We start from the raw sequence: 14,879 nt of genomic DNA, 5'->3' as shown, positions 1-14,879 counted from the left end.
CAACCGCATGGAGAGAAGTAAGCAGTGGGGTACCAAAAGGTTCCATCTCAGGCACGGTACTCTTCAATATCTTCATAAATGACTTAGACGAGGGAATTGAAGGGGAACTCATCAAATTTGCAGATGACACCAAACTGTCAGGAATAGCTAAAACCCCAGAAGACAAACTCAGGATCCAAAAAGATCTTGACAAACTTGAACAATGGGCCCTATCCAACAAAATGAGTTTCAGTGTGGAGAAAAGCAAAGTTTTACATTTAGGTAGGAAAAATCAAAAGTACAAGTACAGATTGGGCAAGGCCTGGCTTAAAAACAGTAACTGTAGAAGGACCTTGGAGTCCTAGTGAACGATCACTTGACTATGAACCAGCAGTGTGCAGCAGCAGCCAAAAAAAGCTAATACAATCCTGGGTTGTATAAACAGATCACATGAGGTATTAGTACCGCTTTATAAAACCCTAGTAAGACCACACCTGGAATACTGCAGCCAATTTTGGTCACCATATCACAAAAAAGATGTTGAGAGTTTGGAACAAATTCAGAGAAGAGCAACTAAGATGATCAAAGGCCTGGAGACTAAAACGTACGAAGAACAGCTGCAGGACTTGGTTTGGCTAGTCTAAAGAAAAGAAGAAATAGGGGAGACATGATAGCAGTATTCCAGTATTTCAGGGGCTGCCACAAAGAAGAAGGGGTCACGTTATTCACCAAAGCTTCCAGTGGTTGGAAGCTGATCAAACAGAGAAGCAACCTGGAATTAAGGAGAAACTTCCTGACAGTGAGGACAATCAACCAGTGGAACAGCTTGCCCCCATGGGTGCTCCGTTACTGGAGGTTTTTAAGAAGAGGCTAAACAGTCACTTGTCTAAGATGGTATAGGTTCTCCTGCTTGAGCAGGGGGCTGGACTAGAAGACCTCCAAGGTCCCTTCCAGCTCCATTCTAGTCTAAGATTCTAATTCTTCCCAAGGGGACATATCATCTAACCCAGAAACTGAGTAGCATAATAGATCAGATGGAAATTTTGCATCAAATTCTTAGACATAGTAATGTATGCTAAAAGTTGAACTGATCAACTAAGGAAGCAGATTATGAATTCATGTTACAGGATAGCTTCTATCAATTGTTTATTGTTATTGTGCTAACAACAATGGGAAGAGATTTGGCTTGAAACACTAAAATGTCTAGTGTTGTCTCTGTTGCTTCTCCCTTCCAAGCTCTCAGTATCCTGTTAAAAGTCTGACGTGGTGAAGGGAAAGCTAGTGGACAAATTTGATAAAATTTATGATTAAAATGCACAGTGATTTTTTTTTCAGAAGAAATTTGTTATACTCTGTTCAGCACAAACATCACATCTGGATTGTAGGAAAAGGTGCTTTTGTGTAGATGATCAGAATATCTCTGGAAGATTTTCATATGTAATTCTTTAAAAAATGATCATCTTGAGTGCTCTCTGAATTAGAGTGTTTTCTTGCAGACATTTCATTACTCATACTTGGGTAATGAAATTTGGATAATGAAATGTCTGCAAGAAAACAACCAAATTCAGAGAGCATCAAGTTCCCGTTTTCAGTGCTGAGCTACAAATATTCTGCTTTACTGATTGCTCATCTTGTGTGATAACAACCTATTGAATGATGCTGCCCATAGAATTAAGTTATTTTGCAGGTTATAAGATATGCAGCATTAATAAAATAATGAACTGCCCCAGAAACTGTTTTTGTCCACCAAATCCAATATTCAGTTACATTCTTTCCTTAAAATTTCTTTTCTTTTCTTTGTCCTTTTTCTTTTTTTTCTTTTTCAGCAGGGGGGGAGAAGAGTGGTTATGTTTATTTTAATCACTACAACATATCAAGAGTTTTTTTACTCTGCTGTATAACCATTACTACACTTGGTGTTTCCCCCTTCTATAATTTTATTTCACTGCCAAAAATGCTGAGGCAGCACCACAGATGGGCACAAAGTGCATTCTCAACAATTACTGCTGTGCATTAGTACAATATACATAATTGTCAAGTTTACCTATTTTGTATCTATGGCAGAAGCAGCACACCATATTTGCCAGTTAGAGATGTGCATAAATGTCGTGAAGAATATTTCATGAAAAACGAAAACACGTTCATGCACAAACACCACAGCAAACAATGCCAGTTAAATAAATGTGGTTTTGCAGTTCCTAATTTTTTGTTCAGGATTTGCACAGGGGAACATCCTGATAGATGTGTTACCTATGCCAGTGTGTGTGTGTGTGTGTGTGTGTGCGCGCACATGCACATGCGCGCACTATAAATGGTATACTTTTGTTATTTGAAATGAAAATTTGTGCCTTATTTAAAAGGCAGGCTGAAAAAAGTAGTTACTCTGCTCAAGCAACTTAAATAGATGTTGAAAGATAGGATGGTACATAAGAGTTCCTAGAATCTCTTCATGATGGATGCAGCATGACCTTGAAAATCTAGATCAATTATTTAGGCCATCTGTTTGGAGAGGGAGGGCTGTACTTTTTACTCCCAAGACATTCCTGTGAGAATTAAGTACTAATTAAAGTTGGGAAAGCTTCTGTATGTTCAGATGACCGTGTCATATAAGGGAAAACATTGATAGCATTGCGTTCTAAAAAGAATTTCAATGCAGGAATGAGAGATATTGAAAATGAATCAAGGTAATTGCCAGCAGATTTCTTGGATTATCCATTGCAAATCAATTTCTGTTTCCTGAATTATTTTGTAATAGTTTCAGGATCTATTCCAAAACCTGGCGAGGGCAACAGGAGTCTCTTGGCTATGGGAGACTTAGAACTTTTTGGCCTTAGTGACTATTGTTGTATTCTATAATTTCTCCTCTGAGAGGCAAAGAAGTACTTTGCACAGACTAGCCAGAGCAGAGAAATAATTAACATACTCTTTTCCCAAATGTGTTTTCTCACTTTGCTTTGAGAACTAGAGATTAAGCAAAGGGGTTTCCAGAACTAAAGCAGCGTAGATGTTACACAGAGCATCTGCCTGCATATTGCCATTGAGCAGTTTAGCAAAGAGCCAAGCAACTGTGTATCTTCCAAGGGGAATCACTGAACAGCTTGGCACTGCAGTAATGCAGTGGAGCTGACCTGGGCCCTGAAGTCTCTCCCTTCAAGCCTAATGTCATGTTTAGCACTAAACCTTGCACGTTGAGCTTTCTCATAATTAACATACTGAGTTGCACGAGAATTTCAAAAAATAAACCCCTCCAGCCTGTCTCATGCACTTCAGTTAGTTTGCCACTTTTAAGGCATATTTGGGAGAGGAGATATGGGGGAAAGTTGAAAATTTTTTGTGCCTAGAATTGCCTTTTTAGCCTCAACTGGTGATCAAGATAATATCTGCATGTAATTAGTTTCAAGTATGACTTGACATAACTTGGAAAGGGTAAAGAGAGAATGACCAGAGTCTTATGCCCTATTTTCTCCTCCGCCCAACAAATGACACATGCTCCTCTCTGGATGTAGATGTGTGGGATCTCTGGATGGACATTGCAGAATGCAACTATTGAGTCTGTTTTTCATGCCACATTTCACTACCCTGCCAGGCTGGCCATAACAGCTTCATTAGGGGCTGTCAGCAGCACCCATCCTGAAAATGGCAGCGTCTAAGCATGGCATGCTGTACTCATTGGCTATACATTTACATTTATGCGAGTTATTTTAGAATAATAAGATTTAGTCTTCCAGACATCATTGCAGAAAATATCAATGCTTGTTAAGCTCTTAGAATGTTATCCATAACAAACTCATCATTCCCCCCAAGCTGGAACTACCCCACACATCAAGATCTGAAAGTCTATCTCCTGCTGAAACCCATTAGAGAAAGAGAGAGGTCTTTTTTAAAGTAAAATTTATAGCTCTTATACCCTCTCTCTCTCTTTTTTTAAAAATTTTATGTTTGCTTGCACTATTCTCTGTGCTACTAACCTGACCATATTGTTTTCTGTTTGGGGTTGCTTTGCATGCCATTCTTTCTTCTTGGCTGAGAAGCAAGTGGTTGCTCCTTTTCCTTTCTATGATTCAGGTACCTCACTCTTTCCTTTCCAGGTTCTTCCAGTTCTTTTAACATGTCAAACTCTGGAGATTTGTTCATGAGCGTGCAGTCACTCAATGGGGATTCTTACCAAGGGGCCCAGGTTGGAGCCAACGTGCAGTCACAGGTAGGGATCCATCGGATGTACTGCCAGTGAATGCATCAGGGTCAGAATGAAGGGCTTGGATCCTATTGGCTTCCCACCTTAGTGTTCTAAGAGAGGAATTAAACTCAACAACCATCAAATTCATAAAAATGAAACAAAAGGCGGGGGGGGGGGAAACAGCAGGGGCAAAATGAGAAATGTGTGTACATTTTCTGAATGGATTTGGCTCTGGCTTCATAGGAGGAAAATCAAAATTTTGAATGAAAAAGAGTGCTAATTTGCTTAGTGAATTTTCTGGGAGAAGGGATCATATATTCATACACTGAATTTATTATTCAGTCTTCCATATTTTTATCTTCTGCCTAGTTTAATAATAAGAGAATGCTGGTACATTACTGAAGGGCCTTAGTCCTATTTCAATATCATACCAAATCCTGCCATCCTTTCTCAGAAACCAATTTGATAAGCAAGAAGGTAAAAAAAAATCAAGTCAGAAACAAACAATTTACTACTGAGGCAGTAGTTAGAACAGAACAGGTATTGTCATTATAGCCTCTTGAGTATTCATATTTCTTTCTGGAATCTTCTGCCTGTGCCTCATTTCAGTTGGGATTCCCTACCACATCTCACTGGGGTTCTTAATATTATTGCCAACTATCCAAAAATGTCCATCTTTTGACAGTGCTGCTAAAATCAGTGCAGATTGTACTGTTAGACTGAATGTGCAGAGTGCCTACAGCAGTAACAAATAAGAGAAATGGATGAGGCTGAGATCCATTGGAACTCACATAGGCTCACTTATACCTTCAGTTGCAGGTGGCATTGAGAAATCCTGGGTTATGTAACTGATGAGTAAATAATAGACTTAACAGATTAGGAAAAGGTTTCTTCCCTCTGCCTAATTGGTAAGGCTGCCAAAGAAATTCCCAAATGTATTTTCTTCTTCATCGTTTTAAAATCCAGCATAATGGACTGTGTTGCCTGTACACAGTAGATGGGGATATGCGTGGAAGGCAGCTTCACTTTTTACTCTTTAAAGTGATCATAGGGAAATCTGTGAACCAATACTCGTATTACAATGATCTCCAAAGAAATCCTTCTTCTCTAATAAACATGTTCCTAATTCTTTCTTTGTTGTTGGTCTGTTTAGGTGGATACCCTTCGCCATGTTATCAGCCAGACAGGAGGATACAGTGACGGGCTCACAGCAAGTCAGATGTATAGTCCGCAGGGCATCAGTGTAAGAAAAATAGGCTTCCTTTTCTCTCTTTCTTCTCCTTCTCCTCCTCCTTTTTCTTTTTGTTCTCTTGCTCCCAATTATTTCAAAGCCATAGGGCTCAAAATGCCACTTAGAAGGACTTATCTTAGCTGTACGGTCACCTAGTTTATTGCTTTTGTATCGGTCCTGCCAATGGCAGAATTCTAGCTGCAGAAAAGTGGCAAGTGGGCAGGCCTTGTACGGGCAGCTGGCGTCTACAGCTGTCAGACAGAATCAGCATTCACATGGCACCTGCGGCCACTTGCGTTCTGCTAAGAGGGGCTGCTAAGCAGGTGACACCTACCGCAGTGGCAGTAGGGTATATCACCACAAAGCAGGACCCAGACATCTCCAACAAGATGGCCAAAGGCTGAGGCCCAATTCAGCTGAACACGCCATCAAAAAATAAGAGTAGCTCTCTCTCCCACTCCAATCACTCTGAAAGAACAAAACAGATGACTACCTCAATTAATAAGCAGGCTGATCATTATAACAATAATTATTGTTATAATGCAACAACTAAGGAAAGAAAAAGAAAGCGGGAGTGGAATGGAGACATCTTCTACTTGTTCTGAGTTGCGCTGACTGCCTGTGACTAGCATGAAAATTCATAGCGACAAGCTGTGTCTTACGGAGTGAAATTGATCAGACAGTCACAAGGAGAACGGAATGTAGATTTGGGACAGCAATCCAACTTCATTTCTCAGATCAATCATCTACCATCTCAACAGTGATGACAGAAAACTGGGACAAGAAGGCAGCCTGGAAAAGGAGGCTGCCACACACAATGTTGGGAGTTCTTTCTGCCACTTTTAAAGGTCAATAAGGGAGCTCTACTCAAGGGGTGACCTAAAACTAGTAGAAGGATAAAATGTGTTTTGCTTCTTGGTTTTCATGCATGCCTGGGACATTGTAAAGGCCAGGGGGGGTTTTTTGGGGTTTTTTTTGCGGGGGGGAGGTTTACAGGTTTCCTACTCATCTACTCCAGAAAATTCAGGAATTTGGTTGCCTTTAATGCTCATTGCCTTTAATGAACTAAACAAATATTTTGCCAATGGGACTATACGGCATACCATCATTGAGGGTGGGCATTCTCTATGAGCTTGTATCAGTTTCAAACAAAAACATCAAGGGTAAGATATTATGTGAGGCAATTCATGATGACTGTTTGCCAAGACTGTATATCTTTCATTGTGTTCTTTGTTTGTTTTGAGCTACACAGAATTGTAGGCAGAAAAATCCAGATATTTAAATACTCTGGTTTAGACGTCCACCTGTACAGATTTCCAATCAACTGTTCAGTCATGAGAATGTTTGGTTTTGCTTTGGTGGTGGAGTATTGCTGAAGGTAACATAGTTGATTCAGAGCTATTCTACACACTGAAGACTCGTTTTACACAAACAGGAGAGTCACATAGGCTGCCCACACATTATTCACATATAAAGTGGAAGGAGGGAGATTTAATGAGACCCCCTTCCCACCTTGGTTTCTTGGCCAAGCACTTTCATTCCAGATTGGCTTATTTTGGCAGATAAGATTGAGCCTGAAAAAAAACACCTACAAGTAAGGAAGATGCTCCCTTCAACCAAGGGCTTTTATAATGTTAAAATTAGATTTTCCCTCCCGCTTTATGTGAGCGAGGCAGACATGTAAACATGCCTGACATAGCCTTCAATCTGTCAACTCAGCCTATACCTCTGTCCCTGCAGGCACTTTTCTCCTAGCCTTATTCTGATTCCAAAGTGAGATGGATGGAGTAAAAGTACTTCAGGTGGCCTAGTGGGAAGAGGTAAGGTGGGGAGGAAGAGATTTCAATTTCTTAATTAAAAAATGAGAAGACAGCATGCTGCAGAACAAACAGCCTGCCCTCAGCTTCATCTTTATTTTGAGAAATGCTATGGGCCCCATGTAGGCCCAGTAGGCATTTTTAGAATAGAAAAAGTGATTGCAACCCTATACTTTAAAAAAAATGCTCATCTGCCCAGCAAAATACAGATTCTGTAAACTGCAATGTATCTTGGGAAAGGCTAGCTAGATGAGCAAGTTAGGGGATATGATGGGGAGCTCTCACCAGTATGTCTTCTGATAAATGGTATTTTGGAATTAGTTACATCTATTATGGCAGCCATTTTATACTATGCAAATCTCATGGCAGCCCTTTTCTTTGAGTATTTTCAAACTTCTCAGAATTTAAAAATTGCTCACTAGCCCCAAATAGGGGCATCCTTTTGTATAGGTGAAAATATGTCTTCATGGGCTTCTCACTTTGATCCCTATCACCCCAACATCCTCTGCTGTAGTGAATGTCCTTTAATGGTTATATATTGCAATATTCCATCAATATTTATATCAGTGTTCCAGAAAAACAGAAGGAAAGAATGGATGGATGGATGGATGGATGGATGGATGGATGGATGGATGGATTGATTGGCTCCTCATTAAGAATTGGGGAAAACACAGATTGGTAAAATGGAAGAGCAGAAAGAGCAGTCATTCTCAGATTGAACTGTTGTGCTATTTGAATTATTTTTCAATCCCAAACCGGCTGCATCTGAATAATACAGCACATGTATCCTATTAGCACCATGTCTGATGTCACCAGGCAGAACAGCAAAGCAATCTGAAGCAAATGCAACTGAACATGTGCAGACAATTATGTCTGCTTATATAAAGCCATTGCAAAAAGTAGGCTTGAAAATGCCACATGAAAGAGTCAATCATTCTATATTAACCTTTGTGTTAGTTTAATTCATTTCCATTCTGGCTCTTTAATGCTGAAGAGTAAATGAATCAGTGATGGATCATGACAAGATATGATACTTATCTACAAACAAACTTTACCCACACACACACACCAAGAATTGATCTCCAGGACAGAGGGAGGGAAAGTGGGGGAGAAAGAGGGAGGGAGGATGGGAAAGAGAGAAAATGACTTGAAGAAGGGAGTATCAACCACCTGCACATTACCCAAAGCACTGGGTGTCATGTACAGGAGAATCACCTGTGAAATAACCAAATATGAAAAGGAAATTGGAATGAAAAGCATGAGTAGATGTATTGTATTATACATGGCCCTAAATAAGTAGAAAAAGAAATCTTTATTTCTATGTATAATACAAAAATAATATAACTGACTGATGAAACATTTAAAACAGATCAAAGAAAGTACTTATACAAGTAAATTATGGAATTTTCTATCACAAGAGCAAATTGAGTCTCTGGCATCAGATAATCCTCAGAACATTTATTCAGTGACAGTTAGAAATTATGACAGTGCTAAACAAAAAAAGTTTTGACCCATGCCCGAAGTTACAGCAGTTGCAGCACAAACACAGTCACATGATAAAAATGTGAGTGCTTGGCAGTGCACCCGCCCTTACAACTACAAGGGTGCTGCAACTTTGTAGGAAAAGAGCAGGGATAACTGGGGAGCGGAATTAAATGCATCATCAGCTTAGAGTCGTTGTGCTCCCACAAATGCTCCAAGTCCAACCCCTCCTGAATTCTGTTGACTCTGATCTGGCGCCAATTTAGTATTGCACTTTAGTTGACCAGATTCTTGTGCAAAGGCTTGAATAAATTTTCTATGCTGCAACCCTATGAATGGTCTTGATTCTTTGCACCTGACAACTTCCCCACCACCACCAATAAAGTCAAGGCCTGGGGCAGAGGCAAGTGGCCAAGACTGCTAAAGGCTCTAGGCTTTACCTCAGGCCCTGCCTTGTTGCTGACTATGCAGGATGCCCTAAATTTGGGGGGAGGGTGCTAGACAGACAGGTGTGGGGACTTAGGTGGCATTCCTCAGTAGCAGAGGTGAAATTGAAGGCTAGGGTTGTGGCAGGTGGCTGTGACTGCTGAAGGCCTCAGGCCAGAGTGACATGCCACAAGGCCAGGCTAGGGTGGCTGCAGCTTTGCACCACACTCAGCAACTCTACATAAACCTCATGCGGGGCCTGCACCAAACTTTCCAGGGCCTCCCACTCCCCTTGAGGCACTCCTGTGCTCTGCTTAATAACCAGAGATCCAGTTTGATGTAGTGGTTAGGGTGCTGGTTTAAAAATGAGGACCCCACCTTAGGCATGAAAGCCAGCTGAGTGACTTTGAGCCAGTCATTCTCTCCCAGTCCAACCCACCTCATAGGGTTGTTGTTGTGGAGAAAATAGAAGGAGGAAGGTATGCTTGCTGCCTTGAGCTAGTTATTAAGTAACAGAGGCAGAATAAATATCTAACTGAAAAAATAATAAAGCTTCCTGATCACTTAATGACCACAACTGGAATATTGGGGTTGTGATAGTTGAGTGAAGTAGTCATGTGGGTGTCTTGCTTAATGACTGCTTCACTCAACAACTGAGATTATGGGCACAATTGTGATAATAGTTCAAGGGCCAGAGCAATTAGCAGGAAGGGATTATGCTAATTTGGAATATTATGTATGCTATATTAGTATAGTACTGTGCAAGAAGGACCCCGAGAGAAGCCACCTAGGGAACAATCAGAGAATGTATAGCCTGCAGCTGCATAAGAGGCAGAGAAAGAGGCTTTAGAAGGGATCCTCCCTAGCTTCTCAGGCTGTAAGGAAACAGTGGGACATCTATACTTTCAGATTTGCAAATAAATGTAGCCTTACACTAAAGTAGAAGTCGCTCGTCTGGTCCGTTTCTTATCTACTATAGCTGTGAATTGACAATCAACAAAATGGGTGAAGTTAATTCAACAATACCCTACACATAGGTATAGCTTTGATCTTGGAAGAGATGGTTACTCCATCTCTTCTCCAGAATCATTTTTGGTGCAGCATTAAATCTTGTGGAATAAGTAAAACAGAAATAAATGATCTGCAAGGAGGAAAGAGGATGTTATATAAATATTTAATAGCAGAAATACATCTGTTCCAAAGGCTGATGAGCAATCAGCAATTATGTTCATGTAAATTAAAATGCTTGACATGATGATCCTAATTCAGATTATTTCATTATTTTGCCTTTTCAAGGAAAATTTAGGTATTTTTGTTTAGATTTTCATTGGCTGCTAGCCATCCTCCTACTGTATGTAATCTCCATGTCAACAGAGGGAAAGAGAGTACCAGTTGAGGAGGGGGGCAAGGCTTTGATTCAAATACAAGTCTTGACAGTGACAGGAACAAGATACCAAACTACAGCCCCTTTGGTATGTTGTATTGCGAACCCAATTAAATAAGTTTTACATTTAATTGGCAATTCATACAGATTTTCATTTTCATTAATCTCTCATTTTTTTATTAGTAAGAAGCAAGATGACAGCCAGTTTGGTGTTGTGCTAAAGGCACCAGACTAGAAACTGGGAGACTGTGGGTTCTAGTCCCACCTTGGGCATGAAGCCAGCTGTTTGACTTTGGGCCAGTCACTTTCTCTCAGCCCTAGGAAGGAGCCAATGGCAAACCACTTCTGAAAAACCTTGCCAAGAAAATTTAAGGGACTTGTCCAGGCAATCCCCAGGAGTCAACAATAACTTGAAGATACAAAACAAACCAGAAAAAGGCAGGAAACATGCTTTGGTTACGTTGATGCATACCTGCATTAAAGTATACACCATCTTAGAAGAGGCATTATCTTCTATCTGTGAATGAACAGGAGAGAATGCTCCTTTAAGAAGCTGATTAATTTAAATTCTCATTTTTTGTAAAGTAAGTACATTGCGATATTTCTACTACTGCCTTATTAATTGAGAATACCATTTCAATCAAATATTTTACTGTTAGATTAAATGTTGGGAAACTTGTTCCAGTATCATCTTTGATGAGCAAATGTTTGGGGCAGTTGAAGTTCTCACTTCAGTCTACAATGACAGTAAGCTGTTGTTGGCTCTTTGGATTCTTCAGTCTCACCTTCAGTTTTGCTGTTGATAGTTTTAGTTTGCTAGTTTCATTTTAGTCACATAATCCAAAGATAGTTTTTCCATTTCATATTTTGCAGCAAATACCTGAATCAGATTCCTTCGCCTCCCTAGAACCGGATCTAGAATTAGGGTCAGTGGGTTAGGATGCTGAGCTTGTTGATCAGAAGGTTGGCAGTTTGGCGGATCGAATCCCAAGTGCCGCGTAACAGAGTGAGCACCTGTTACTCATCCCAGCTTCTGCCAACCTAGCAGTTCGAAAGCACATAAAAATGCAAGTAGAAAAATAGGGACCACTACGGTGGGAAGGTAACAGCATTCCGTGCGCCTTTGGCGTCTAGTCATGCCGGCCACATGACCACGGAGATGTCTTCAGACAAGCACTGGCTCTTCGGCTTTGAAACGGAGATGAGCACCGGCCCCTAGAGTCGGAAACGACTAGCACGCGTGTGCGGGGGAACCTTTACCTTTAAACATTACTTGAAAAAAAGATGATATCAAGTGTATTTGCATTACTCAAATAGAAGATCAGGAATCTGCAGGCATGAATGGCTGCTTATCTTAATTGCACCTTGCAAGATACCAAGACTTAGTATTTTCTTACTTTTGCCTAATATGTTAGACTGGCTTTCTTTAACAGAAAAGATCTTCTTGTTTCCTATTAAGTTGCACAAATGCAGCAGGCAGGTGTAGATTTGGAATACATTCTTTTGCAAATTGGGCAGAGGCCAGATAGATTGCCTGAGACATCTGATTAAGAAATCCAATATAAGTTACTGGAATTGGACTTCTTGTGCATAAATGATCCACAAATGATCCATAAATGATTACTTTAAGGGTTTTCGGTTTGCTTTTTTTTTTTTTTTTTAGTAGAACCGGGTAAAATTTGCAGATGAGCTAGGACTGATAGGTTCATGTCTTCTAACTGTGATTGAAATTGGTGCAGAGAGCTGTGAGCACATTCTTTTAAAAATGGCTCTTGATGTGTATGTTCTCTCCCTCCCCCCCCATGGGGGGGACGATGGTGGGAATTGATATACAGTTATAATAAATGTTTCTATGCAAAATTTAGAGTGGGAGAGGGATGGAAGGGAAAGCATGTTCCAAGGAATGAAGATTTCTCATCTTGGTATGACACAGAATTATATTACAGTTATGTAGGAACCGTGGTGGCGCAGTGGTTAGAATGCCATATTGCAGGCTAACTCTGTCCACTGCAAGGAGTTCAGTGACTCCCAGCTAAAAATTTACTCATCCTTCCATCCTTCTGAGATCGGTAACATGGGGATGCAGATTGTTGGGGACAATACGCTGATGTTGTAAACCACTCAGAGAGTGCTAGTATAAAGCACTGTGTAGCAGTATATAAGTCTAAGTGCTATTGCTATATCCATGTTCCACAGCATGTGGCAGTCTCCATGTGAATCCTAAATTTATCCTCCATAACTTTTCTATTGTAAGGAGAGAACTTCCAGAGAGGATCCAGCAGTGCTGGAAGTTACTCAGAAGTAGTTCCTGAACAACACCTCTAGGAAATCAATAATAAAATTGCACCTGAAACAATAATCTTATGTCAGCTCTGAAATTGCATAGGGGATGAGGACAAAAACAATGGCATGTGAGGCCAGCAAACAATCTAATAATTAAATGGAGCCACTGTACCCTCTCATTTGGTGGTAGGGCTGGTGTCTGGTGGGAAAGCACCAAGGTTTTCTCCCCAAAGTGAAAATTGGACATATATGTTGAGTTCACTTATTTCCTAAAGATTCTGTGCCTTTCAAAGGCACTGGGGGCAACTGAACATCTACCCAGCTAGGAGGAAGGGCATGTTCTTGATTCTCGGAGCATCTCTTCAGAAACCCTGGAATGGGGATAAAGCTTTAAATAATAAGAATGTCTGTGTTGTACAAAGATTATATCTATTCCTCCTGTTTAATTGGGCAACTGCAATAAAGCCCTTTCTAAAAATAATTTCAGTGCACAATAGAAGACTCTTCCCTCCCTCCCTCCCTCTTTTCTCCTCCACATTTTCTGATTCTTATAATGACCCTGCAAACACTAAATGTCATTTGAGTGCATTAAGCAGCAAACTCTCCAGTGACATAGCAATTACAGTTCTGAAATAGATTTGGTGTGTCATCGAAGATAAGGGTTTTGAAAGTTTCTGTTGTGATTATAGCTTGTAACTCCCACAAATAACAGGCTTCAAAATAAGAGGCTGCCAACAGGGCCATTGTGGTGTTCCCTCAGTGATGGCACGTAAATTGCTATTAATGTCCTGAGTGTACTTGAATATGCCAGTCTCCGGGCGGCAGCGTTGGCTCAGTGTCTCTCTTTATGCAGCTTGTCATTGTTGGGCTGATAATCTTCGGTAATTGCTGCTGCCTCTTGCAGTGGTCAGAAAGTGGAAGTGCATGAGCTGGTTGCATCCTCCAGGAGATAGTAAACAATGAGCTGCCTCTGTCCTGTAAATAATGTGGGAGCAGAGCAAGCTGGGCAGATGTGCAGCCCCTGCAGATATGGTTTGCTGTTATCTGTCTCTGTTTGGGGAATGAGAGTGATCCTCCTTAGGCTTGAAAATCTGTAAGCCACAATATCCAGAAACACCAGCCATCTGGGCAAATGGGTTAGTCGAACTTTAGCCAACCTTTTGGAAGTAATTGCCTCAGTTTTGTATCAAAAAGGTCCACTCCTGAAGACGGAGGGCAGAGCAGAACTTTGCAGTACTGGAGATCAGTTAGACATGACAGATATTACAAGTGGGGAAAAGAAAACTTCAGACTGGGTTTTATATCTGGTTTGTATCAAATGCACAGAGCAACGTGATCATGTGAGGAGAATTCTATCAGAGGTGGAGCTCAAAAGAGATCACAGATTAGCTGATCATTGGCAGGAACCATTGTCCTTTTCATCAGAAGGTGAATAGGCATTTCAGTGAATAGAACTTGATCATCCTTAGCAAAGGTTAGTATCTGTCCCTGCTTGATGTACTTCACTTGGTCAAAATACTGATAATCCTTGAGATTTATTTGTTAAGACAGCTCGGCCCTGGTATAGGGCCTTTTGTTCGTTTGTTTGTTTTTGTCCATGCTAATTTTCAGCCACATGACAGCAGGCTGAGCTGATCAGATGATCCTTGAAAATAGGTTCTTTATTTAGCATGGAGTTGGGGCAGGAGGCATTTGATCACGGTTTCTTATATTTTCAGGGATTGCAATTAAGCACAAAAATTTATTTGGGCTGCATACAGCACATTTCAGCCTTCAAGAACAGATTTTAAAATGTGCTGCTGCGGAACTCTTGGAGTGAGAGCTTTAAATAGGCAATATTTCTTTTCTTTTCCTTTCCTTTCCTTTGGATTTAGCACTCAGTGCATTCGACAGTTCACGATTTGCAATTTATCATGGGAATTTTTAGTTGAAAAATATTGGTATGAGATAATAGAAGTACTCTACAGTGTGTGTAATGTGCAATTTATAATGACTTCAAATTAAACTAAATATTAGTCATGTCTTTAAAGAAGAATGAACTTGGTGTGTTTTATTTTGGAGAAAAGCAGCTCTAATACAGAATTTTATTTGCTCTGGATT

The 14,879-nt window shown here is 40.4% G+C and overlaps 1 protein-coding gene across 1 annotated transcript in view; it reads left to right on the top strand.

Annotated features, from left to right (window-relative positions):
- LOC308665781 (pre-B-cell leukemia transcription factor 1) overlaps window positions 1-14,879 on the top strand; it is a 48,513-nt gene that overhangs the window by 20,450 nt on the left and 13,184 nt on the right. The window contains exons 5-6 of the mRNA XM_081324002.1: window positions 4,068-4,180; window positions 5,310-5,399. Of these exons, the coding sequence (XP_081180128.1) occupies window positions 4,068-4,180; window positions 5,310-5,399 (203 nt within the window). The remainder of the gene's footprint in view (window positions 1-4,067; window positions 4,181-5,309; window positions 5,400-14,879) is intronic.

This window comes from Vipera berus (genome assembly GCF_964194415.1).
Source record: "Vipera berus genome assembly, chromosome: 3".
Lineage (NCBI taxonomy): Eukaryota > Metazoa > Chordata > Lepidosauria > Squamata > Viperidae > Vipera > Vipera berus.
The sequence above is the reverse complement of the archived record's forward strand: the minus strand, read 5'-3'. Positions and strand labels throughout refer to the sequence as shown.